This window comes from Geotrypetes seraphini, chromosome 1, assembly GCF_902459505.1.
Source record: "Geotrypetes seraphini chromosome 1, aGeoSer1.1, whole genome shotgun sequence".
NCBI lineage: Eukaryota > Metazoa > Chordata > Amphibia > Gymnophiona > Dermophiidae > Geotrypetes > Geotrypetes seraphini.
In genome coordinates, this window is record NC_047084.1 from 354,143,002 (window position 1) to 354,170,424 (window position 27,423).

General features: G+C 42.3%; 1 protein-coding gene across 1 annotated transcript in view; it reads right to left on the reverse strand.

Annotated features, from left to right (window-relative positions):
• The window catches only part of EREG (epiregulin), a 52,222-nt gene that overhangs the window by 15,083 nt on the left and 9,716 nt on the right, over positions 1-27,423 (reverse strand). The window contains exon 2 of the mRNA XM_033942518.1: positions 2,868-2,957. Coding sequence (XP_033798409.1) covers positions 2,868-2,957 — 90 coding nt within the window. The remainder of the gene's footprint in view (positions 1-2,867; positions 2,958-27,423) is intronic.

The following is a 27,423-nucleotide window of genomic DNA, read 5'->3' on the forward strand; positions in this document are numbered from 1 at the left end:
CTATTCTCTGGCCCCCCCAACCCCCATCTGATCCTTCCGCACCCCCTCCTGCTGCACAAGCATTCCCCTTCCATCATTCCTCTAACGTTCGTGGCGCAAGCAGAAACTCCAACTTGCTGCAAAGGTTAAAAAGGTACGAGGGAAGGAGGGCGGCATGTGCGCGTGGTAGAGAGGGACGGGGAAGGAGCAGGGGGGGCAGAGAGGAGGATGGTGCTCCGTCAAATGCACGCAGCACAATTGCTCCCCAACATTTGCGTGCACGACAAATGCGCACACTGAATGGGTGGGTGATCAGATTCGACAATGAGCCCCGACTGGATCCTACAGTCAAACCTCGGTTTGCGAGTGTTTTGCAAGACAAGCAAAACACTCTAGCAAATATTGCCTCGCAAACAGAGCGTTGACTCGATTTGCGAGCCCCCACCCCCGAAAACCGGCATCGCCCGCCACCCGCCCAAACCCTTACCATGATCAGGCACCGGCACGCAGCACCAACCCACAGGATGTGCCAGTGCTGAAGGAGTCTGCTGCCTGCCAGTGATCTCTGCTGGGCCTAGAGTATCTGCACATGCTCAAGGCCTTCTGGCTCCCGCTCTCTCCAAGATTCTAATAAGATTCTCGGAGAAACCCGAGAATCTCATTAGAATCTCAGAAAGAGCGGGAGCCAGAAGGCCTTGAGCATGTGCAGATACTCAAGGCCCAGCAGAGATCACCAGCAGGTGGCAGGCTCCTTTGGCACCGGCATGCCCTGTGGGTTGGTGCTGCGTGCCAGTGCCTGATCGCAGTAAGGTGTGGGCGGGCAGGGGGCGATGCTGGTTCTCAGGGGTGGGGTGGTGGAACAAATCGCCCATGTTTCCATTCATTCCTACGCGGAAAGTTGCTTAGATATAAACTGTACTTTGGTTTACGAGCATGCTTCTGGAACGAATTACGCTCACAAATCAAGGTTCCACTGTATTTTTGAGGGTTACAAAGTAACCCTCTTTTTTGAGGGGGTGGGGGATACACCCCCCCACTATACTTAAAACATTCACTTGTTATCTAGTGTTAGGATAAGTTTTACATGATGATTATGGGAACCCATAAGGGGTCACCATCCTTCTCTCCGCCCCATGCTCCCTCCATAAAGGGATCCCATAATCATCATGTAAACCTAACACTAGATAACAAGTTAATGTTTTAACGGGGCACAATTGGCATTCGCACACTTGTTGGGGTGCACATTTGATGGGGTACAATCATCCTGCACGTAATTGTCGGTGTACCGAAGAAGGGTGCCGGCGCCCCCATCAAGAAGGCACACTGGGTGGACCACCCCATCCTGCCCTCCCCCCATTACTACTCCACTGACTACATTGTCAAACACTTTCATAAGAACTTAAGCCATGCTAAGTCACACCGAGTTCCATCAAGTCCAGCTCCAGACTCCAAGATGGTTGTCAGTCAGCCAGATCCAGATTTGTCCAACTGGGTTGATCCAGTCAGCGAACCTAGTCTTTGGCAGTGCCCGGACTTTGCCTAAAGTACCAGACAGGTCCAAAAACTAGACCAACATTTCTCAAAGCTCATTTCCAGAGATGAGCAGTGGCTTTGCCAAGTCTACCTGGCTAATATTTTCTTATGGACTTTTCCTCCAGGAACTTCTCCAAGTTTCTTTGAATCCAACTATGCTAGGTACCTTGACTATATTCTCCAACAATTATTACACATCTTAATTATGCGCCATGTGAAAATATTTTCTATGATTTGCTAGTTCTATGGAATGACCTCTTGTTTTAGTGTTTGAAAGCTGAAGAACAGCTTTAGTGGAGTTCAAGAGTGTCAGGTCTGGAGTGCAGGCTCAGCCATTATAAGGAGTAAGACTGATTTCATCAGACAAGGAAATACCTCAGAACACCTGAAAAAGCATTACTTAGTGTCAGGTTCAGTCCCTTTGGAACCCCTTCGGAGCTATTTGAGGAGTCAAGGAGCCAGGAACTTTGGTTCTTTAAGTACTAGGGAAATGGAAGATGTAGTGGTAGGTGGGCGTGTCTCTCAACTAAAGGGCCCATGGATCAAAAAATACTAGCATGGTGAGTGGAACTGCTTTTGTTGGACTTAGAGCTAGATTCACTAACAATAGCAACTCAATCACTGTTGGCTGATTTTCCAACAGCGATTGATTCACTATTAAGTTTGCATGCAAATGATTTGCACAGAAACCCACCAACTCATGAGCGATTGAGACATGTGCAGAGTCCTAACAGTAGTGACAGGAGAAGCAGCCTCCTGTCACTGCTTTCAGGGCTTCTGCCGGGTTGTGGGGTTTTTTTAATGGCACAGATATTTCCCCATCCCGTCCCTGCAAGTTTTATTGCTGTCTCTCTCCCTTCCCCATTCCTGTAAGTTCTGCCTTAACCGCACAATCCTCGAATACTTATGATTTTAAAGTGTTTGAGGCTTGTGCAGATGAAGACAGACCTTGCAGGAATGGGGCAGAGACACAAAAAGAACTCACCGGGACAGGACGGGAAAATGAGTTCCTGCGAGGATGGGGAAAAATTGGTCCCTGCGTCATTCTCTAATTCTTAATGCCCTTGCAACATCCTGAATGCAATTGCACCTAATTAGATGCTAGGATTGTTTCTATGAGGGCTGTCATATTATGGATAAAGTCTAACAGTGGTTTGCTCCTCTCTTCTCATAGATTTACTTAGCTTATCCTTTGTATCTGCAACCATTTTTAGTCACACATACTACTATGGCCTTCTGATGAGAACTTTGGTCATAGAGTCAGCCGCACAATCCCACAGCCTGGTTTCCTGAGGTCCTGATCCCACACTGCTGCTGCTTGAGTTCTGATGCCAGAGAAGAATTGCCAATCTTACCTAAAGCTGTTGTACAGTTGCCTGCTGTATCACCATCTCCGCATAAGGGAACCACTGTTGTACCAAAAGCAATTTGGAACAGGTAAAAACCTAAGGAGAAAACCAGTAAGAACAGTTTCAAAGAATGGCCAATCTTACTTGCTATTTACTGAGATTAACATTTGATATTTTTCACTAGTCTTCAAAATTTCATGGTATTAAGTAAAACATGCAGTGTCACTCTTGACAGAGTTATGTTTACCTAACATACTTGAATATAAATTGAGATTTGGGAGCAAAAAAAAAAAAAAAAAAAAAAAAATATATATATATATATATATATATATATATATATATATATATATATAGGAGGAGGGCAGGTAGGCACTGATTCAAATATAAACCTCTTATGATGTTTCTGAATCAGCCAGGACAGGAGGGGAGGGATTTCTCCTGTCCTGGCTCACTGCTGGACCACCATATATATATAAATAAGAAGTTTATATTTGAGTCAGTGCCTACCTGCCCTCCTTCTAGACTTGTTACAGGCCTTTTCTAGGCCTGCCATAAGCCCTGGTGGTCCAGCAGTGAGCCAGGACAGGAGACATCCCTCCCCTCCTGTCCTGGCTGATTCTGAAACATCATAACTCCCTCCTGCCTCCCAGACCTCCAGAAAACCTACCTTGAAAGCCCCGGAATCGGGACAGAAGCGATCTTCCTACACTCCTGCCCCTTGCAGAGCCACTATCTACGAGTAAAATGGCTGCTGTGAGTTCTTGCAGCAACTTTGCAAGTTCCTGTGGTCTCGCAAGGTTGCTGCAAGAACTCACAGCAGCCATTTTAGTTAGTGGCTCTGCACGGGGCAGGAGTGTAGAAAGATTGCTCCTGTCCCAGTTCACCAGGGCTTTCAAGGTAGGCTTTTTAGAGGCCTGGGAGGTGCTATGTTTCAGAATCGGCCATGACAGGAGGAGGGAGGGATCCCTCCTGTCCCAGCTCACCACTGGACCACCAGGACTTACGGCAGAACCAAGACAGGCCTGCATCGGGGAAAGAGGGAGAGGGGGCAGGGTGCAGAGCCTGGCAGGGCACTTGAATATGAACCCTCAGTTTATATTCCAGTTAACCTTTTCCCCCCCTTTTTAGGAGGAAAAAAAAGGTTACCTCAGCTTGACATATTGCCTTTCAATGAGGGATATCAAAGTAGTTAATCTAAAAGTAGCTTGGCCATAGTGAAGTGGAACTACAACTCACTGACAAGAAAGAAAATTAAAAAAAAAAAAGTAGAGTAGCTAAGAGTATGGAGGGGAGAGCTTGTCAACACTATCCTCTGAGAGGTCTACCCCACCGCCAATCCACAGAAAGCTGAGTGAAAATGTAAACTTTCAAAGAGGCTCTTTATTTCAGGAAGTACTGTACTGCTCAATGAAGGGGGAGGAAGAACACTCCATAAGAAGGGGGCAATGCAGCCATATGAATTTGAGACAAGAGCAATACATGGGAGGAATGGAAAGGTGGAATTCAGAGGAGGAATGCATAAACTGGGGCAGTATGTATGGGGAAATCAGGGAGGATAAGTAAGAGAAAACACTTGAGTGCAAAATTTCATGGAATAGTGTTAATCTTTTGTTTTGAATTCTACAGTGTAAGTGATGTACAAGTAGTTTTGAGCACACGAGGAATAATGTGGTCATGTCAGGTATGCGTGAGGAGCCTAACTGAAGTATTTTTAACAGACTAGCCTTTTCAGGAGACAAGAGGAAACCCCAGCATAAATGATGTTAAGAGGTTTTACCAGGATGCTATGAGAAAATATAGAAGGGTTGCCCATGTGGTTTCAACAAGATATAACCACAAATTGATCAGATATAGCATAGAGCCAGAACCCTATACCTAACTATTGAGGTCATTGGGAGGTTGAGGGACAGCTGAGAGTTAAAGATTACCTAAGGTACTTGAAGGAATCCATCAGGGTTTTGGGGGTATGATGTAATGCTGGAGTATGACACAGATGCAGGGGCTGACCAGTGATCCATAAAGCCACAGATTTCAAAGGGTTAAGAAGAAGATGAGAAGACAACCAGATGTTCGAGTCAAAACAAGATTGAAAATCAAGTAAGTCAAAGAATGGAAAATAAAGATCGCTCTATGATACGGCCACACTTCAAATACTGTGTGCAATTCTGGTTCTCATATCTCAATAAAGATAAAGCTGAATTAGAAAAGGTACAGAGAAGGGTGAGAAAAATGATGAAAGGGATGGGACAACTTCCCTATGAGGAAAGGCTAAAGTGTCTCTCTTCAGCTGGGAGAAGAGATGGCTCATAAAATACTTAGAGTGGAAAGGGTAGATGTACACCGCACTGATGTTATAATCGAAGAGCAGTATATACAGTAAATACAAATAAACAAACATACTTGTTCCAAAAATACTAGGACTAGGGGGCATGCGTTGAAGCTACTAAGTAGCAGATTTAAAATAAACCAGAGAAAATATTTATTCACACAAGGTGAAATTAAACTCTGGAATTTGTTGCTGGAGAACATGCTGATATCAGCTTAGCAGGGTTTAAAAAAGGTTTGAAGAAGTCCATAGGCCATGATGGAGATAGCTTGGTGAAATCCACTGCTTATTCCTAGGATAAGCAGCATAGAATCTGTTTTACTACTTGGGATCTAGCTCGGTACTTGGGACCTGGGTTGGCCACTGTTGGAAACAGGATACTGAACTTGATGGACCTTTGATCCGTCTTAGTATGGCAATTCTTATGTTCTTATAAGGATCTTAAGTAGAGACCGAAAAAATATTGACAGCATAGAAATATGCACTAATACAGTAGTCTCAAACTTGCAGCCCGTTAGGTATGTTTATCATAATCACAAAAGTAAAATAAAACAGTTTCTTGATATATGTCTCTTTAGCTATAAATGACAATATTATTATTAGCTTAGCTAAAAGGAAATATTTATAAACTATAAAGAGTTTTACCTCATGCAAAATTGTCATTTCTTTAATAAGACATTAACTATTTTTTTTCTGAGGCCCTCCAAGTACCTACAAATCCAAAATGTGGCCCTGCAAAGGGTTTGAGTTTGAGACCACTACACTAATAGATCTCTCTTGGATCAGCACAGTAAGAGGACTAAGGAATATATTAAAGAGAAGAGGTGACAAAACTGAGCCCTAGGGGAACACCGCACACACTAATGGGAGTGAGGCAGAAGTGGAAGAGGACAGTGACACAGTAAAAATCCAAACAGAAAGAAAAAGAGGTGAACCACCTGTAGACCACACCTATGGCTGAGAGTCTGGAAAGCAGGAGAGACTGGTGAACAAGGTCAAAGACTGCAGTTAAATCAAGGGATATCGCAAATGCAGCATCACTACAGTCTAAAGCAGAATGTAGATAATTCAGGAGGGAAGCAATGACTCTCACGTCTCTTAATGAGCACGCCTGAATTCATGAGCTCAGCTACCACATGACATTTGGTCCAGAGCCAAGCTTAGCCATGCTCTTTCACCCACATCCCAAAGCCTCTGTAATCAGATTCCAGTATGTTTGTAGGCACTATGATAAGTGAGATCTTTGATGAATTATTTTTAAATATTGTTATCTGCCTAGATGTATCTTATTTAAATATTATCTGCCTAAAATCTTATTTGAGATTAGAGTGGGCTATAAATGATATATAGGAGTGTGGTGTAGTGATTAGAGCTAAAGCCTCAGCACCCTGAGGTTATGAGTTCAAACCCCACGTTGCTCCTGCTCCCTATGACCCTGTGCAAGTCGCTTAATCCACTGCCCCGAGTACATTAGATTGTGAGCTCACCAAGATAGATAGGGAAAATGCTTAACTACTTTGAGTGTGGTTGTAAAACTACAAAAAGGTGATATACAAGTCCCAATCCCTTTCCCCTATAGAATAGAATAGGAGAAGTGCCACCAGACAAAACAACATGTAAAACATAGCAAGAAAATATCTGGATTAACAATCTGTGATATTTACAGCAAATTTCAATCATTAGTGAGTCCTCTAAAGTAGGGTTGCCATATTTCCTCTATGGAAAAAAAAAAAAAAAAAAAAAGACACCTCGTCCCCACCCTGTTCCGCCTCCAGTTCCACAATCACCTCACCTCCACACAAACCTCCCCCAAGCTCAGGACTGCATCTGTGCATGCGCGAATGTCGACGCGACGATGAGACATGCATGCGTACGACATCACATCGACATATGCGCAGGCGCCCTCCAGAAACGGCCCTCAGGTCAGGGACTTCCCAAAATCCAGACAAACTGCTGGGTTTTGGAAATCCCTCCAGGCACCCGGACAGTCTTCTAAAAAAAAAAAAAAAAGGACATGTCTGGATTTTCCTGGATGTCTGGTAACCCTACTCTAAGGGATTTATGGGCTGCAAATGGGTTTCTAATGAGCTTCACTACTACATATAGACACGAGACCCTACAGAGTTGCCAACATTCTAAACTGATTTTGAGTGTCGACACAATCATTAACCCGTCCTGGCACAATGAAGGAACTTGCACTAGTTAATGTCAAAATGTACAGCACTGCGAATGCCCTTCAGCACTATAGAAGTGTTAAATAATAGTACTAGTACTGTAATATGTTGGGGGATGGACCGAAAGTCCATCAAGCCCAGTATCCTAACACTAAGCTCATTCACAATGAAACCGTACTTTAAAACAACAAATGCAGCAGTTACATCCCATTTGGGTGCGGATCCCTTAAGCACACATTAACCAATTAGTCAATTAGGCGCCAATTATTGGACTTAGTGCCAAATATTGGAATTAGTGCCAATAATTGGCACTAATTATGAGTTCCGCGCACATCTACCTTTTTTTATAACATGAGCACTTAAATTTCATAGTGTGCAACTCAAAAGAGCAAGACCTTGGGAGAGGGAAGGGCGGGACAGGGGCATTCCCAGAAATTAAGTGCCATGTTATAGAATACTTGCATTTCTGTGCCCAACTTCCATCGGTTGGGCATGAGGATTTACACCAGGTTTCAGCAGGCATAAGTCCTTGCATCCAAAGTCAAGCATAGGATGGCTCTAAATGCTATTCTGTAAAGGTTTTTAGTGCTAAGCAATTTTTAAGAACATAAGAATTGCCATACTGGGACAGACCGAAGATCCATCAAGCCCAGCATCCCGTTTCCAACAGTGGCCAACCCAGGTCCTCCCAAGTACGTAGCTAGATCCCAAGTAGTAAAACAGATTTTGTGCTGCTTATCCTAGGAATAAGCAGTGGATGTCCCCAAGCCATCTCAATAATGGCCTATGGACGTCTCTTTTAGGAAATTAGCCAAACCTTTTTTAAACCCTGCTAAGCTTTGTGGAATTGGCACTTAGCATGGCTCTTAATGGTCTTGCTGCCCTCTGGGTTTGAATTAGCCAAGTGATGTGACCCCTCCTGAGGAAGAGTGCGAAACTTGAGTCAGGGGGCCTGGTTTCTCAAAATGGCTTTCAGCTGTTTTTATTAATGAGCACTTTAGAGCACTAGCACCTTAATATCTTCAGTCTATGGCTGCCGTCACATCTATCAAGAAGCCTCCTGTTCAAGATTTCAGATAAGTTACCTTTATTCTTTATTAATTTTACAACAATATATTATGGTAACAGCAGGAGGTAATGGGACAGTAAAGGCGAAGGTAGTCCCATCGGCAATCATAGTTTAGTGTAATCACTGAACAGTTTTGGTTGAAGGGTCTGAGCACATTACACAATTATTTATACATTTAGAGCTGTGATAATTGAATGACATAATTTTGACCACTATTTACTGAATCCAGCCCATTTTGTGTTAATAAGGAAAACGACCTCTTAATTTGCTTTTGCTCTGTAAAGCAAATCATTAGTTTGGCTGAAAGATCATACTGTATGTTCCGTATTTTTTAAAAAAAACCCCACCACAAAACTGTAGCTAAGTCTTATTCTGCTAATAAAAGTAGATGTCTTATGTAAGGAACCTCTAAGAGTGAATTGTTGCTTTCTGGAGCCAGACTAACCAGCCTTTCATGGTTTTATTTTTAAATACCTTAAGCCTAAAGAGTAGAAGTGCTGGAAACGTGGTTCCAGTCTGTGTCAAATAACAATTGCAGGTATTTCGCCTGTGACCTAATTGATAGACTCTGGGTGTGCCACTCGTAGCCAAGTTATCCCAGACTTTGGTCCACCCTTGGGCACAAAGCAGTAATCTTCAGACATTGCACAGCACAGGTAAAATGTTTCTGCCATTGAATATCAAACACTTGGACAGGCTTTATTGATTTAAAGCTTGTGCCATTAGCTTGGTCATTTAAAAAAAAAAAAAAAAAAAATGGAATGGGGAGGAGGCAAGAGAAGAAGAAAAGTGACACTGTGAAAACTTGCAACAAACCATAGCTATAAAGGTAAAAAAAAAAAAAAAAAAAAAGTCTTAGCAACGGATAAGCCAAGAATTAATACTCGAGCAAACATGCCAAATAGGTCAAGTTTCAAGTTTTCAAGTTTCAAGTTTATTAGGTTTTTATATACCGCCTATCAAGGTTATCTAAGCGGTTTAACAATCAGGTACTCAAGCATTTTCCCTATCTGTCCCGGTGGGCTCACAATCTATCTAACGTACCTGCATAAGAAATGCAATCCAGCATAATGTAGCCGGACCACTTTGCTTAAGATCTGGCCTTCGGCCTTCAGCTATTACATCACACCATACATATCTAGCTGATATGCCAAAAATAAATCCAGTGAGGAAATATGAGAAATAATTACTGGTAACTAGATTATTCACAAGTAGAGCGTCTCTAGAGGATCATTAAGGAATAAAATTGCTCTTTGTGCAAGCTTCTTTGCTTCACATATCATACCCTCATAACTAACTCCCTGATAAAGTATTAAATAAAAATATGCATTTTACAAGGAAATTTAGAATGTGCTTTATGATCTTGGGGAACATAATAAGCAACTGATCAAGTAAAATAGTTTTGTGTCACTTAAAGCCAAATACCTGACTGAAATAGGTTCATTTCATATTGAGACATTCAGTAATTCCATGCAGTGTTCCAGGGTTATTAGCATAATGAAATTTGTCGAGTCATATGTACTAAAAAAGGTGGTATGACATTTCCATAATTGCTAATGAATTTCCTACAGGGGAAAAATAAGTTTTCAGTCTTCACATATTTATCTGGTTTCAGACTATTATATATATATAAATTAATATACTTTAGAACTTCAGGACATGTAAATATATTTCAAATCTTTTGGAACCCTTTCACTAAAAGGCATTAAGCTCTTAAGATATAGTTGGTGCATGCTAACAGGCTACCACAGAACGCATTAAAGCATTTTACAGTATTTTGGTTGTGCATGGTAACCCACATTTCCTATTTTTTTTAAAAACCCTTTTAGGAGGGGATGTGAAATGGGTGGCTAGTGGGCGTTCCCACATTATCCAGCTAGTGTGTTCTGATTAGCACACACTAAGACCCAGATTCTCAAAACGGTGCCTGAAAAAACGAGAAAGGTTGCAAGTCACTCAAATTATGGCACCATTTTGAGACGCACGTTCTGCATCGAAGATAGGCACCAGAAATGTAAGCCAGGATTTTATAGACCTATATTACCGGTGCTTATCTTCGACATAGAATCAAGCTTAGTGGTGCCCACCCATAACGCCTCTTTTGATGTTCAGAGCTGATAAGCATCTGCGTAGATGCGATTCAGGCGCCTTGCGGTGCCTAATTTTTTCCCCAAATTAGATTTTAATTGAGTTTTAATGAAATGGTCAATTACCACATCGTATCGCCAATTAAAAAACACTTAACTTAGGTGCTGTTCGGGCACCTACTGGTGCCTTCTGAATGGCGCCATTTTGAGAGTCTGGGCCTAACTGTATAATGAAGGGTTAACGAAGGAGCACTTAAAGGGGGATTCATCAAAAGGCGATAAGAGCATTAGTGCATGCTATTGCGTTAGCGTGCACTAACCGCTAAAGACACCCATTATATTCTATGGGCGTTTTTAGCAGTTAGCATGTGCTTATCGCCCTTTGATGATTTCCTCCCTTCGTGTTTCTAAAATAGGAGGTGGTTAAGTGTTCCTGCATTAATTCTTTGCAGGTACCACATGCTGATGGGAACATTAGCGCATGACCTGCAAAAACAACAACAAAAGTCCCACAAAAATGCCGCAGTAAATCTAGGCTTAAAGAGGGAACATCCTGCAATAGAACACGCTAAGCCCAGGTTTTACTGTACTGTCATAAAAGTGCCCCTCAGAGTTTTTACAAAGCCACGGTACCGATTCCCAGTGCGGCAAACACGGCACAGATCACAGGAAGCATGAAACTCTATTCCATTACTGCTCATTTTTGGTGCCTTTTTAAAAAATTTTCACATCAATATCCAGGTCCTAACAATCAATTGGCACCCATTAAAATTTGTACACACATCTAGATGCATGTTATTCTATAAGGCGTGATATAATTCTCTTAAAAACAAAAAAGGAAAGAGAGCAAGATAATCAAAATAGAAGATCTTCCCTCCCTAGCGCCATAAAGGAGGAAAGAGGGGGCGACAGACTGTAACAAATGACCAAATAATATAAGAAAAGGGCAGGTCCTAAGTCAACACAGCAGCCCTGGGGACACCAGCCCCTAGGCACGCTGCCACAATAATGACCCAAAAGGGTATCCACTGTGTAACATCCCTAATTGCCCTAATTGTGTATAACAGTGCACAACAAAAACGTGCTACATAACAGTCTATTGCCCCACTCCTTTAAAGAGCAGGGAATCAGCAACCGAAATCTGCGATAACGCCTGTGCCGGAATGGCAAAAAGACACTGTGCTTATCTGCTGGGTGCAGTGGGAGAGAACGCTGAAAAGCAAATCCCACCCTGAAATTCCATAAGCTGCGTGTAGAAAGTAAACAGTCCTACAGGGCTCCGTTTCAAAGGTAGTGACCCCCTTCATCAGGAACTATACACTGCAGGACAAACTGTAAAAGTCCAAACACCCCCCCCTCCCTGGGCAGTCCGTGTTCATGGGCAGTTTTTCCAAGGCAGATTGAAAAAAAAAAAATGGTGCTGGTTAGTTCTTTTATTATTTGGTCATTTATTACAGTCCATCGCCTCTCTTTCCTACTTTACAGCGCCGCTAGGGAGGGAAGATCTTCTATTTTGATTCTATAAGACAGTGTTCTTCAACCTTTTTACACCTATGGACCGGCGGAAATAAAATAATTATTTTGTGGACCGGAAAACTACTAAGACTGAAATTTTTTTAAAAAACCATCGCCGCCCCGTCCCCGCGAGCTCGGTCCCACAAACCATCTGATCCCATCCGCACAAGCCTCAAATAGTTATAATTTTATATTGAACATATTTTATTAAAGTATAAAAAGAAACAATATTCTATACAATTGTCATTTTATAAATACAAATAATACAGGGCAAAGATCAACAAAACCCCTGTCTCCCCTCCCCTTCACATATATCCCTTCTACTATCAAGAAAACTGAATAAGCCAAATTATTACAGAATGCTACACAAATATCAAGTAACAGAATACCACAGTCACACATGACAGGAATGGTGTTAGGGGAGTGGAACTAGGGCAACTGCCCCCTGGTCAGAGAGAGCCCTAAGCCAGCTGGAAGCTAAAGAAGCACTGCCTGGGCTTTGCACTCCCCAATTATGTCTAGCAAGATACATATTTCAAATCTGATATATTTGAATCACAAGATAGAAATAAAATTATTTTTTTCTACCTTTTGTCGTCTCTGGTTTCTGCTTTCATTGCCTTTTCACTCTCTTCCAGCCAGTGTCTGCCCTAAGAACATAAGAACATAAGAATTGCCACTGCTGGGTCAGACCAGAGGTCCATCATGACCAGCAGTCCGCTCACGCGGCAGGCAGCCCTCTGGTCTAAGACCAGCACCCTAATGGAGACTAGCCCTACCAGCGCACGTTCTTGTTCAGCAAGAACTTGTCTAACTTTGTCTTGAATCCTTGGAGGGTGTTTTCCCCTATAACAGCCTCTGGAAGAGCGTTCCAGCTTTCTACCACAGAACTTCCTTACGTTTGTACGGAATCTATCCCCTTTCAACTTTAGAGAGTGCCCTCTCGTTCTCCCTGCCTTGCAGAGGGTGAACAACCTGTCCTTAGCTACTAAGTCTATTCCCTTCAGTACCTTGAATGTTTCTATCATGTCCCCTCTCAATCTCCTCTGCTCAAGGGAGAAGAGGCCCAGTTTCTCTAATCTTTCGCTGTACGGCAACTCCTCCAGCCCCTTAACCATTTTAGTCGCTTCTCTCTGGACCTTTTAGAGTAGTACAGTGTCCTTCTTCATGTACGGTGACCAGTGCTGGACGCAGTACTCCAGGTGAGGGCGTACCATGGCCCGGTACAGCAGCATGATAACCTTCTCTGTCTCTTCAGTCCAGCATCTGCCCCTTCCATTCACTGTCTGTCTTTCCCTGCCATCTCTCCTCCTGCCCCCCCCCCCATGGTCTGGCATCTCTATCCTTCCCTCCCCCCTGTGGTTTTTAGCATATCTCTCTTCTCATTTCCTCCACTCAGATCTGATATCATTATCTGCTCTCTCTTCCCTTTTCTTCTCTGGTCTTCCTTCTCTATTTTCTGCCTCCATCTAAATTATATTCTTTCTTACTATTTAGTCCCGTTTCCCTCTTTTCACTGTGTCTATGCACAGCTTGTCACCCCTTGCCCTCACCCCTCCATTATCTTACTATTTTCTTCCCCCTTTATTTATCTCCTCCTTCCATCCAGTATGTGTTCTTTCCCCACTTCCATTCAGCATCTGCTCTCCCCTCTCAACTGACATCCATCTGCCTTCTGCTCTCTCTCCCTTCTTCTCACTTCCATCATCTGTCCCCTTCTCTCTCTCTCATCTCCTCCATTCCATCATCTGCCCCTTCTCTCTCTCTCTCTCCCCCCCCCCAACTTCCATCATCTGCCCCCCTTCCCCTCACCTTTGTGGGTCACTTTCTTTCCCCTGAGGGTGGCTCATGTCAGAGGGGAAGCTTTGGCCGAGCAGAACCGCTTGCAAGGAACAGTGGAACTTACTTGATTGATGTCGATGCTGGGGCCCGTTGCCGTTTGAAGGAAAAAAAAAGGGACCTGCAAAGGCGAGAGGAAGGGAAACCTCCAGGACAGCTGCTCTTTGCCCTCCTTCAGCGGCCCAAGAGTCCAGACCACCAGCGGCAGCTCTGTGTACTTTTAACTTCGGCACAGAGCTGTCCCTAATCATTAGTTTAGCGCGGTTTCATGAGGCAGCCTCGGGGCCTTTGCTAGGCTGGCCCACTTCGATGATGCGATGTGGGCCGGCCTAGCAAAGGCCCCGAGGCTGCTTCATGAAACCGCGCTAAACTATTGATTAGGGGCAGCTCTGTGCCAAAGTTAAAAGCATACAGAGCTGCCGCTGCTGGTCTGCAGGTGCGGAGACAAGGCAGGAGTCCCGGCGAAGGCAGGAGTCCCGGCACAACGACTGCAACAGGAAGTTGCAAGTCAGCTGACGCCGGCTTTTCGTTGCGGTGGGGACCGAATCCTTTGCGGACCGGCAAGATTTTGTTTGCGGACCGGCACCGGTCCGCGGACCGGCGGTTGAAGAACTGTGCTATAAGACATCAAAAATATGCCAACTGCATATGCAACTGTATTCTCAAAACAGATGAAAGGGAAAAGTAATATAAATTGCCCAGCATAAAAATTTGCTGCACCCCTTTTCAATTCAAGAAACTCTGATTCACATATCATACATAGAGACCTAGAGGCTAGTGAGGCCCAGAAATCACTTTAAGATAAGTCTTTCACACAGGAACTCCATTCTAGAATATAAAGCAATGAATGATTGGTATATGCGATGACTGGATGTTGAGGCTCAAAACCAGGGTAGTATCCCCAACTAGCCTCTAGGTCTCTAAACATAGAGAGGGGCATAATTAAAAGGGATGTCTAAGTTCGTTTTCGTCTAAGTCGCAAGTTGTCCAAAGTAAAAAAAACAGCCTAGGACACATTTTCGAAAAATACGACCAAAAGCTTTTTTTGTTTCAAAACTCGTCTAACTATACGTCCTGCCGATCTGATCATCCAAGTCGCTAAATCGTCCATCTTTATACCACACTGTCGTCCAATTTTTTGTCTAAGTCAAAACACCTAGAACAAGCCCTGTTGGACGTGGGAGGCGTCTGCAAAGTGATGGACTGAACACCCAGACATGGCACCTAAATAGTGGGGTACCTTACAGGGCACTGCTGTGAACTTCACAAAAAGGGTGCCATGTCATCATCTCACTACAGCTCCCTTATAGGTCATGGTGAGCCCCCCAAACCACCTCCAGAATCCCCTAGACCCACTTATCTACTACCCCAATAACCCTTATGGCTGCAGGAGCCACTTATATGGCAGTACAAAAGGGTTTGGGAGGTGTATAAGGGAGTGCACATGTTTAAGTATCAGTGCAGTCATTACAGGGGCTTATGGGCATGGGTCCTCCTCTCCATGGGTCCCTAACCCACCCCCAAGACGGCTTAAGCCACCTCTGTGCTGGACGACTAGGCTTTCCTCTGCCAGGCTGCCAGGTGATGATGGTATGGAGGCTGAATTTTAAAGGTGCCCAACTCCCACCCTCGACACTCCTCCTGAAACGCCCCGTTTAGCTTTGGTCATTCAGCGGCACTATGAAGGCCTAGGTCGTTTAGAAATACGCCCAAAACCCGTTTTCATTATCAGCACTTGGACGTATTTTGACAATGTTCGTCCAAGTGCCGACTTAAGCCGGTTTTTGGATGTTTTTCTCTTTCGATTATGAGCCCCATAGCGTTCTATAATCAAGCACTAATGTATGATATGTGAATCAAAGAGTTTCTTGAATTAAAAGGAGGTACAGCAAATTTTTATGCGGGACAATTTATTCTATAAGGCTTGGCAACTGGGGAAGGGATGTGTCAGGGGCATTACACAAAGTTGCAGCATAGTCCCATTTTTGCACCAAAATGCCCAGAGTACTAGCATTTACACCAGTCGCTGTTTTAGCTAGCATAAATACCAGTGCTCAACTTTTGGCTGAAAAATGGGCTCTCAGGCTCCGATTCTATAATAGCTTCACAGTCAGAGTCGCTACCATTGGTTCAGATCCTTGATTCAGTAATTCCGTGGTCCTTAGGATTTCGGTACTTAGGGATAATTCTTGATTCTTAGCTGTCTTTTAGGCAACATGTGCCATACCTTATCAGAAAAGTGTAAATGCTATTTTAAGTTCCATCTTTTGAACATGCTATATCGCTATTTGCCTTGGAACAATTACAAAACCATCTTGCAAACAATAATGCTGTCAACTATGGACTATTGTAACATAGCATTGTTGGGTATGCCTCAAACTGTGTTGAGCTCTCTGCAGGTAGCCCAGAATTCCATCATTAGAACTCTGAAAAAACATGATCACGTGTCTGAGTTCTTATTATAAGTTGTACTGGCTGAAAATTGAGTTTCGGATCAAATATAAGCTTTTACTTCTGACCTATCTGAGCGTACAGGGTCGTGCTCCTGGCTACCTGGTGCTGTGTGTAACCTCATATTTCCTCTACCAGTTATGTTCCTCGACGCAGCGTGAATTGACGATACCAGCAAGGAGAGAGGTCAGACTGAAGATAGTCGGGACGGGGGTTTTCTCCTGTGCTGCCCCTGAAGAATGGAATAAACTTCCACCTTACATTAAGAAGCAGGCAAGGGGGGGGGGAAATTTAAAAGATTACTGAAACGACACTTGTTTTGTCTCATGAAGTATGTAGGATGAGTCTTTATTTTCTTCTAAATTCATGCTCTGGCTGGTTCATTGGTGTTTAGTGTGGAAAAGAATATGTAATAACCCAGTTCTGTGGATATGGATGGTTTGGGTTATATATTGTGAAACCTTTTATATTGTTTTTAGATGCTTATATGTAATTTTATCGTGGATGTTGTTTTGTGCTCCGCCTTGATAAAGGTGGAATATAAATAAACAAGCATGAGCATGCATAGCCAATCTAGGCACTGTAATTATTCAATTAGGCTTCATCAGCACCATTAATTGAAAATCACAATGAAATCGCAATTAATTAGATCATAGGCACCTCATTTAAAAGGCGACTACAACTTCCAGGTAGGTGCCTAGACTGAGGTGCCTGCCAGAAAGTAGGCAAGGTTAGGGGGGGATTGTGGGTGTGTTTTTCATCTAGGTGCTTAAATTGGACTTAGGTGCCCGTATTTAGGCCACAAAAACCCTGGCATAAATAGGGGGGGGGGGGGGGCGCCTAAGGTTTTGACGCCTACCGGTGCCAAGTCCAATTTAAGCGCCTAATTTAAGCACGATTCTATAAACAGTGCCTAACTCAAGATTAAGAGCCAATAGTCACTGCGTTGCCCAGCACCAACCGTTTAGGCACCATTTATAGAATCAGGGCCTAAGTGCTATATATATATATATTTAGCACTTAGGCCCTGATTCTATATATATGCACTTAGGCATATATATATATATATATATATATATATATATATATATATATATATATATATATATATATATATATATATATATACACACATATATATACATAAAGCATTCAACCCAAAGTACTGATGTTTTTCGGTGTTATTTATAGAATGCCCTCTTAACTGTAGACAATAGCTAATTCAATATAGCTAATCTTCTATCTATATTTCTATCTATATATATATAAAATTGCATGTATGTTTGTATGTATGTATGTTCCAGCATAACTCTGAAACGCATGGAACAATTTCAACCAAACTTGGTATACATATCACTTACTATCTGGGAACAAATACCGTGGGTGTGAGAAGGGGGAGACATGTAAAAATAATAAAAAAGACACTTTAAAAATGAGTGTCTAATCCATAGTTTTCGGGGTTACTGAGATGAATACTGACACTCCCGATGCCGTTTAAGTCCAAGTTCAGCCCCATAGAGAGGCCCATTCTTGCTGCTAAAAATTAAGATGTTCACAATTAAAGTTTCCAAGTTTCTTTATTTTTGATATACCGTTTATCATACAAGTGTCTAATGGTTAACAATAACATATAGTTACAAATTAAAATCATGTCTAAACTAAAAAGGAGGGAAGCATTGACGCTCTGACGTACATAAAACAGGAGGGAAGTGGTAGAGGGAATTACATTTAGGGAGGACGGGCTCACTTAAAAAAAAAGCGTTTTGATTTCCGAAAGGGTTCTGCAAAAGTAAAGGATGATTAGTCAGGGGGTCTGCGATTAAAGAGAATAGGCATCTTTAAAAAGAAAAGTTTTCAGTTTGATTTTAAAATTTATCTAAGAATAAGAATAGCCTTACTGGGTCAGACCAATGGTCCATCAAGCCCAGTAGCCCGTTCTCATGGTGGCTAATCCAGGTCACTAGTGCCTGGCCAAAACCTAAGGTGTGGCAATATTCTATGCTACCAATACAGGGCAAGCAGTGGCTTCCTACATAAGAAATGCCTCTGCTGGGTCAGACCCGAGGTCCATCATGCCCAGCAGTCCGCTCACGTGGTGGCCCAATAGGTCCCGGACCTGTGTAATAATCTTCTATCTATACCCCTCTATCCCCATTTCCAGTAGGAATTTATCCAATCCTCCATGTCTTTCTCAATAACAGACTATGGACTTTTCCTCCAGGAACTTGTCCAAACCTTTCTTAAAACCAGCTACGCTATCCGCTCTTACCACAACCTCTGGCACTGCGTTCCAGAGCTTAACTATTCTCTGAATTAAAAAAAATTCCTCCTATTAGTTTTAAAAGTATTTCCCTGTAACTTTATCGAGTGTCCCCTAGTTTTGGAATTTTTGATGGAGTGAAAATCGATCCACTTGTACCCATTTTACTCCACTCTAATTAGTTTTCTAATTGGAGATCGGCGGGAAGGGCATTCCATAAGGTAGGAGCTGTAATGGAAAAAATGGATTTGCGAGTTGTGTCATAAAAAGAGTTCTCGTATCGGAAGAATAGTGAGCAAGTTTTGTTTACTTGATCGGAGAGCCGTACAAGATGCATATGGAATTAAAAGTTGTCAATGAAAGCTGGTTGATGAGAGTTTTTAGCTTTGAAGACAAGAAATAATATTTTATAAGTGAGGCGGTGTGTGATAGGTAGCCAGTGTGCCTTGAGGAGTAGGGGACTGACATGGTCGTATTTTTTTTGCATGGTAAAGAATATCAGCAGTGTTTTGTAATAGTTGTACCTGACAGATTTCCCTCTGGGTTATACCTTGGTAGAGGCCATTACAGTAGTCAAGTGTCGAAATGACAAGAGAATGAATCAGAATGTTTATAGAAGGGGAATCGAGGAGGGAGGAAATAGAACAGATAAGCCTTAGTTTGTGAAAACATTTCTGTGTTACAGCACTAATTTGTTGATGGAATATAAGGTTTCTGTCAAGGATAACGCCAAGAAGTTTAACTTTGCTGTCCATTTGAATGGGGGAAGGAATCTGCTAGTGCTACTTAAAGAGAAACTGTAGCTAACCACATTGAATTATCTGTCGTACAGTTAACATGCAGGCGGCATCTATATTTTTTCTGTTAGCTGCATGGAAAAATTCTAGAATTTCCTCAGTGCAGACGTTTTGAAGTCACCAAACATGCAGTACTTTTGGGCATTACCATATAGTAACTTCAAAGCCTTTGTGCACTTAAGGGGCTGTTTTACTAACCTGTGGTAAAATGTGGACTTTCCCCACACAGTAAACCCAGAATTACTGCAGCGGTATTTTAAGGTTTTTATTTTTTGCAGGTCCTGCGCCTTTAGCATGTGGAACTTGCAAAAAAAAAAACAAAAAAACACCAGCAATACCCCAAACTAGAGCGTATTGAATAGCACAATTTACTATTTGACTGAATATGAATAATGAAAAGCATTTATTTGGCCAAATATGAATGCCAAATACAAATAATGGACATTGGAGTTTAACATCATAAATAATAAAAGAAGCAACCTGAAATCAGAGATCAAAGGGCAAATTCTATAAGAAGCGCCCAAAAGTTAAGCGCCGATATAGGCACTGTTTAGCGCGGTTCAAGTAAAATTGGGTGCTGTTTAGTGAATCACGCCGAGCAGCAACTATTTTGGAGGCACACATTAAACAGGCCAGCTCTAGGGACTACTAAAAGTTAGGCGCCCATGCGAACGCTTAAGCACGCTAAAGAGCAGTGATTCTGTAAGAAGGCGCCTAACACGTAGCCACGCCCACGCCTAACATGCGTAGGGCCTATTTTTTTGAAGGCCGCCTAAATTTTTAGAGGCGCCTTGTTACAGAATCGCGCTTTCTTGACAGGCGCCTATGTTTCAATCAGTGCTGATTAAAAAGCTTAATTGAGCTTGTTATTCAATTTGGATAGGTGCCTATCTAGTTGGGCACCTCCGAAATAGGTGCCTAACTTTAGGCGCTGGTTACAGAATTTGGGCCCAAGTGTTTATTTCAGTAGGATTCAGCACAGTAGAGCCCCAGATTATTCGTATTCAAAATTTAAATCACTATTCAGGGCCAAATCGTATCAAATAATATTCAGTACAGTACTAAAAATAATGCAGGAGCACACATCACTATTCAGGAGGCACTAAGTGATCCCGCTTTAAGTACATGTTATCCAGTTAGCTGGCACTAATGTGAACGTATTAGCTGGATATTGTTTGTACACCCATCCCTTGCCTGTGCCACACGTTCCAAAAGATATTTGAGAAAAAATAAACACTGCTCCTTGTGACTGAAGGCGACTCACTCAAGCCTCCCATTGCCCCAGGCACAGACATGGAAATATTCTCGAATACCTGAATAAAATTCATGTAAACCATTCTGAGCTCCTCTGGGAAAATGGTATAGAAAATTAAATAAATAAAACATTTTAATGTGGTTTAGTAAAAGGCTCCGAGGCCTGGATTCTACAAATGGCGCATGAACCCCACTTTTACAAAACTGTGGAAGCTGTTTTTAGCATAGGCTGGCGCGCCGAATGCTCTGCGCTAATCCTGATGCTCATAAGAACCCTATGAGTGTCGGGAGCAGCGTAAAGCATTCAGCACCAGCTGAAAAATGCTTTCACAGTTTTGTAAAAGGGGGGTTAATTTAGACAGCGATAGGCGCCATAATACCGCCTAACTTAATTGATTTTAATTGGCATGTTAATTGACCACATCATTTAAAATCTAATTTCTCATTGAAAAGGATGGAGGTGCCTCCAGCAAAGGCACCATTCTCCCGGCTATGGTCACAGAAGGCATGGTTAACACTGAAAGTAACCTTAGGTGCCCTTAGGCGCCTTCATAGTTATGATTCACGTCACAGATAAGCGCCAGAAATGTAGACCTTTAAAACGCTGCCCTACATTTCTGGCACGTATCTTTGCCATGGCCGCAATTCTTGAAACAACGCCGTTGTGCGATTGGCACCACTTTTTTACGCAACCACCATGAACGGCGCCGTTATGAATATCCGGCCTTGAGTGTTTATTGTACTCTTTATCAGCATAATATGAAAAATGGATTTGTCAGCAACAATATAAAACAATACAAGTTAAACTATTTAATTTCTCTATGTTAGCGAGGACCTTTAGCTACAAAATCCCATATTGTCCAAAATGGGAGGGATGACTTTTTCAGAAACAAATCACTACAGTGCTTGCTTGTTGGATTCAATGTGGGGGTAAAAAAGTAGAATTCATAAAGCAGAATTATATAAGGCTCATGCACATATTTCTCTGTGCACATCCAGAACTGGTAGTTCCAAAGGAAGGAGGGGACCTAGATTTCATCATACCATTTCCACTTTTTTATACCTAAGCAAATATCTGTGTCTAGTTAGATAAATAGCTAAAGTAGTAAGTAAAGAAAACAAGCAGAAGCTCAAAGGTAACTATTGCTGACCTGCTTGCCAAACTAGAAGGCACTTAAGTATGAACAAAGCCCTTAATTCCTGAAATACATGCCCTACCCTGTAGTGGGCAAGAGTGATTACACAAATTCTAAGTGGCTATTTTTTTTTTTTTTTTTAGAATGCGATAGCAAATTAGTTAAAGAATAGCAACCTTCCCCCAAAAGGCAAATTCACAACCAAAATGCTACAGAGTTCTGAAACAGGTACTGTCATGATAGACATGTCTACTTAGGTTAGATCTGGAAAGCACAACCGTGCATGTATGATGTCTTATCCATATAGAAATGTCAAATCACATGGCTCATTTCCAACATTTTTTCCTTGTGAGTGGTATACAGCAGTGTTTCTCAACTTCTTCAAGCCAAGAAACCACTAAGTCTAACAAATACATCAACTGAGTACCCCTACCCGAGCTCCGCCCTAGAGCCACCCAAGCTCCGCCCCAGACCCACCCAAGCTCCACCCCCAACTAGTACATCCGATAGACTTAATCAACTTGAATGAAATTACACTCATTAACCAAAAACTAGAAAAGATTAACTCTTGGCTTGACGCACATATGCTCTCCTTGAACGTAGAGAAATCAAAATTAATGATTTTTCCATTCAAAGATGGCCTTTCTCTCCAAACTCCTCCCAAACTCAAAAATCTACCTATCAAAGTGGTACCTTCTTTAAAATTATTGTGAGTCACATTCGACTGTAAACTTACTTATCACTTACATATTAGTACAGTGGTCCAATGCTGCTTCTATTGTTTGCGCATGATTAAAGCTCTAGCAAAATTGTTAGAGTCCGCGTCCCTGAACATTTTAATCCATTCCCTTGTTATTTCATGCACAGATTACTGCAATGCACTCCTCAAAGGCATAACAAAAAAGAAAATAAGATGACTCCAAATAGTACAAAACACTGTAGTAAAAATGATATTTAATGCAAAAAAAATACGACCATGTTACCCCTCTTTTACATAAAGCTCATTGGTTACCAATAGAACATAGGATTACCTATAAAATTCTTCTACTAACTTTTAAAACCAGAGTAAATAACCAGCCAGAATTTATTAATAACTTACTTATCCCATATAATCAAATAGGACTTTAAGATCCACAGCTCACAACCTTCTTACCATCCCCTCATTGAAACATATAAGCACAATGAGGACTACAATTTTCTCTTTAGCGCCACCTCTCTTTGGAACAGTAACCCAAATTACTTACGTGAAAAAATCAACTTTTGCCAATTTTAAGGTGAAGTTAGACATTTCTCTTTCTCGATGCTTTTGTAACTTAAAACTGTCCTTTTAAGGGCAACTTAAATTCAAGAAAGGTTCTTACCTTCAGTTCCCCCTCCCTTTGTTATTCTTCCCCTTGTGTTCTCTTTCTCTCTATCAATTGTAGTTCTAACCCTTCTTCCCTTTTGTTCCCATATTTAAAAATTGTCATTTCCCCTGGTCTGTTTCTGTTTAAAATGTATTTTATTTGGCACATTGTTTTGGAATTATTGTATACCGTCTAGAACAGTGGTTCCCAACCCTGTCCTGGAGGACCACCAGGCCAATCAGGTTTTCAGGCTAGCCCTAATAAATATGCATGAGAGAGATTTGCATATAAAGGAAGTGAGAGACATGCAAATCTGCTCCATGCATATTCATTAGGGCTAGCCTGAAAACCCGATTGGCCTGGTGGTCCTCCAGGACAGGGTTGGGAACCACTGGTCTAGAAGGCTTGATTGGGCGGTATAAGAAATTTTAAATAAACTTGAAACTTGATCACAAGGGGCAGCAGGGGGATCTTAAGTCTGGCCTTGCTGGTTTTCAGCTTAGTACTCTAACCATTAGATTACTTCCATACCTGCTCCTAAAAAGCAAGTACTTTTAGTTCCCTTCCATTCACTAAATCTGACTGGTCTACATTGGTTCTGAGATTATTATTGATATCACATGCAGCATGATCTCACTATTTCTGAGTGGGAGGGCCACAGAGGAAGTACTGGTACCTGTAAAACTGAGCAGTAGCCTTTAATTGATATAGAGTGGCTATTATTGGCCATAATTTTGAACTACTGAGCAGAATACTGAGGTTGGAACTTGTTAAAAAAAGGCCAAAAAACCCTGAAATCATTGCCATGCAATGAAACCTGCTATCATGTAATCCTGAGATAGTTTTATGTACATTTGAGAAGCAAAGTACAAGCAAAAGGATCAGAGTCCATATGGACAGAGGTAGGAAGCCATGGCCCCTCTTCCATGGGAAGAGCTTAGATGCCCATCTCCCCAAAATTTTCAGGGATAACAACCATTTCCAGTGTGACAGGCTGACAGAAAGGAAAATGTTATTGCCCAGGTCAATGGCTCTGTTAAGAAATCTCTTCATATTTTTACTTGTTCCTTTTAAAGGAAAAGGACTTATTTAATTAGACCCTAAAATATGGGTACTTCATGTTTCTAGGTGGGGTTACCAGATATCTAGGAAAACCCAGACATGTCCTCTTAGAGGACTGTCTGGGTGGCTGAATGTTGTTTTTTTAATGGGGGGAATGTCTGGGTTTTGCCGGCTCTCCCAACTCCTCCACCTATCTCCTCCCCAGGCCCAGCAGATGTAATTTAGTCTTCAGGCTGCCAGCAGCAGCGAGGTGAGCCTGCTGCTACCAGCCTGCTCTGCAAGCCACCACTCTGCAGGACCCACTTATGCAGGAACAGGAAGTTGCTGCAGAGAAGCAGCTTCTAGGCCAGGCTGGCAGCAGCAGGCTGAAGATTAAATTACAGCTGCTGGGCCTAGGAAGGAGGTAGATGGGGGAGTTGGGAGCTAGAGAGGTTGTGAGGGGAAGCAGCATCGGAGGAGAGAAGGAGGGGAAGGGGCTGGAGAAACAGCACGGAGGGAGGGAGGGAGAAAGAGTATGAAGGAAGGCTGGAGAAACAGCATGGAGGGGAAGAGGACTGGCAGTATTCAAATCCAAGCTAAAAGCCCACTTTTTTTGAAACTGCTTTCAACTCTTAGCTCCCACTCACTGCTGCCCGATACCTATACCCATTGTATCATTTCTTCTACCATAATCTCCCCAATCCTGAGATGTCCTGCCTGTCTAATTAGATTGTTAGCTCTTCTGAGCAGGGACTGTCTATTATATGTTAAATGTACAGTGCTGCATACACCTTTCAGCGCTATAGAAATGATAAATAGGAGAAGGAGGAGGAGAAGCGTTATGTAAAGAAGAGAATGCTGGAAAAAAGAGCATGGGGTAGGGTAGTACTGGATGGGAAAGAAGAGACAGAAACAGCAGGAGAGGAAGTTGGAAAGAGAGATGGCCACCCATGGGGGAGGAAGGTTAGAGGAAGGGGAAGAGGGAGAAGCACTAAAAGGGTACAGAGGATGGGAAGGGGGTCCAAGGAAATGGGTGGAGTATGGGTAGGGTCATGTGTCCTCTTTTTATTTTTTGTCTTGATAAATATAGTAACCCTGCTTCTAGGTGGGAGCAGAAATCACTGCAATATAGGTCACCTGGGTATGCTAAGGATGGGGCTGCTTAAGGACAATCAAAATCAATATCTAAAGCAGCCAGATATGGCTGCCAGCATTCTTGTGCTTTAAACACAGTAAAATGATTCAGTAACACTGGGCCTAAAGTTAGGGTTATGATATGGATCTGGGTTTTACTTCCACTGAAAGCAATAGAAGTAAAAATCAGATGTCTCAATCTGTCCTCCTTTTTCTGGAGCCATATGGTAACCCCACCTATAGTTAGGGTTACTAGATTTTGTCCCAAAAAAAGGACATGTGGCCCCACCCCATTCCACTCACAGCCCTGCCCCATTCTGTCCCCCAGCCCCGGCACCACACAAACCCCGTCTCTTCAGGGCTGTGTCTGGAGAGCATCTGCGCAAGCGCAGATGTGACTTGATTATGTCACATGCATTCACACATGCATGTAATGTCATCATGTCACATCCGGTCATGCGCAGATACCCTCCAGACATGGCCCTGAGCTCAATGGTTTTCAAAATCTGGACAAACTGCTGGGTTTTGAAAACCTGTCCGGACACCTGGACAATCCTCTAAAAGTAAGTCTAAAATACGTGCTATAAAACATACTTGCATAATCAGAGCTAGTAAGATTTTTAAAAAGATCATGAATTCTTCCAGAAGTATAACTAAAAGCAGAGGTTTGAGGCCTGCAAAAACTTTAAATATCCTTACTATTGCTATTAAAAAAAAAAAGTCTGAATGTCTACAGGAGTAGGAGACTTCTGTTTAAATCTTATCCAAAAAGATGTCACTTTCAACTACAAAGTACTCTTATACCAGAGCCAGGCAAAGGATATCTCTCTGTTGCCCTAGATCAGTGATCTCAAACTCGCGGCCTGTGGGCCACATGCGACTCGCCAGGTACTATTTTGAGGCCCTCGGTATGTTTGTCATAATCACAAAAGTAAAATAAAACAGTTTCTTGATCATATGTCTCTTTAGCTTTAAATTACAATATTATTACGACTTAGCCAAAAGGAAAGATTTATAAACTATAAAGAGTTTTACCTCATGCAAAATTGTCATTTCTTTAATAAGACATTAACTATTTTTTTTTTATGAGGCCCTCCAAGTACCTACAAATCCAAAATGTGGCCCTGCGAAGGGTTTGAGTTTGAGACCACAGCCCTAGATTAATCTTTAGCTATGTGCCACTCCCTCTCAAGGTATACAGTATCTCTCCATCCTTAGCCCTCTGGTGTTCAGCATCTGCCTTTCCATTTTTAACCAACTTCACCCTTCAGGTTTCAAGCATCTCTCTGCTTCCACTTCTGGGCCTGCCTTCCCCTGTCTCATTCCTTGTTGCAGCTGTGCTGGTATAACCAAGTTTTCCCAGGCTTCAAGGCTCTAAACAAAAATCTGCATAGCTAGCACAGGACCTTGAGATCTGTGCACAATCAAGGCCTGCTACATTCCACCCCCTATCTCCGAAACCACCATTGAACTTCCTGTTTTTAAATGGTGGGAAGCAGCAGGCCTTGAGCACGTGCATTTATTCAAGGCCCCATGCAGGTCCTGCTGACTTTTATTAAATAGGGATAATTGCCTCACCAGTGCACCCAAGAAATGTGTAACCCACCAAGTGGTCAGGCAGCTGTATTTAGTAATGGCTCAGCTAGCAAAGAGGGAGGAGTTCTGTATTTTGAATCGCCAACACCGCTTCTTTCAGTCTATATTTTTCTGCAACTACTTCTTATTCAAATGCTATCAGGTGCAGCCATGCTTAGCTTCTAGCCAGCTACTTTCAGGATGAATGTCCAAAGTGACAATAAGAATTCTTGTATCCCGCTAAATCCTAACAAAGAAAAAAGAAAAGAAGAAATTATTTAAAATATTTCCTAAATAAGTAGATCTTTTTGGACCCCTGTTAGGTTGCATAAGCTAGATAGTTCCAAGTCTAATAGATGCTGGCACTGTCATTTAGACATTGGGAAACTGGATCCTTTGATACTTAGCTTTTCGAGGTCAATATGGGGTAAAATTAATAACATTTTAGAATCATCAATTTCATTCTGGTGGGCAAGTCTTTGCTCTAGTTATACACTTGAAAGAATAAATGCTGAGAATATGGGGCATGGTAATATGCATAAATTGATATGGGGCCCA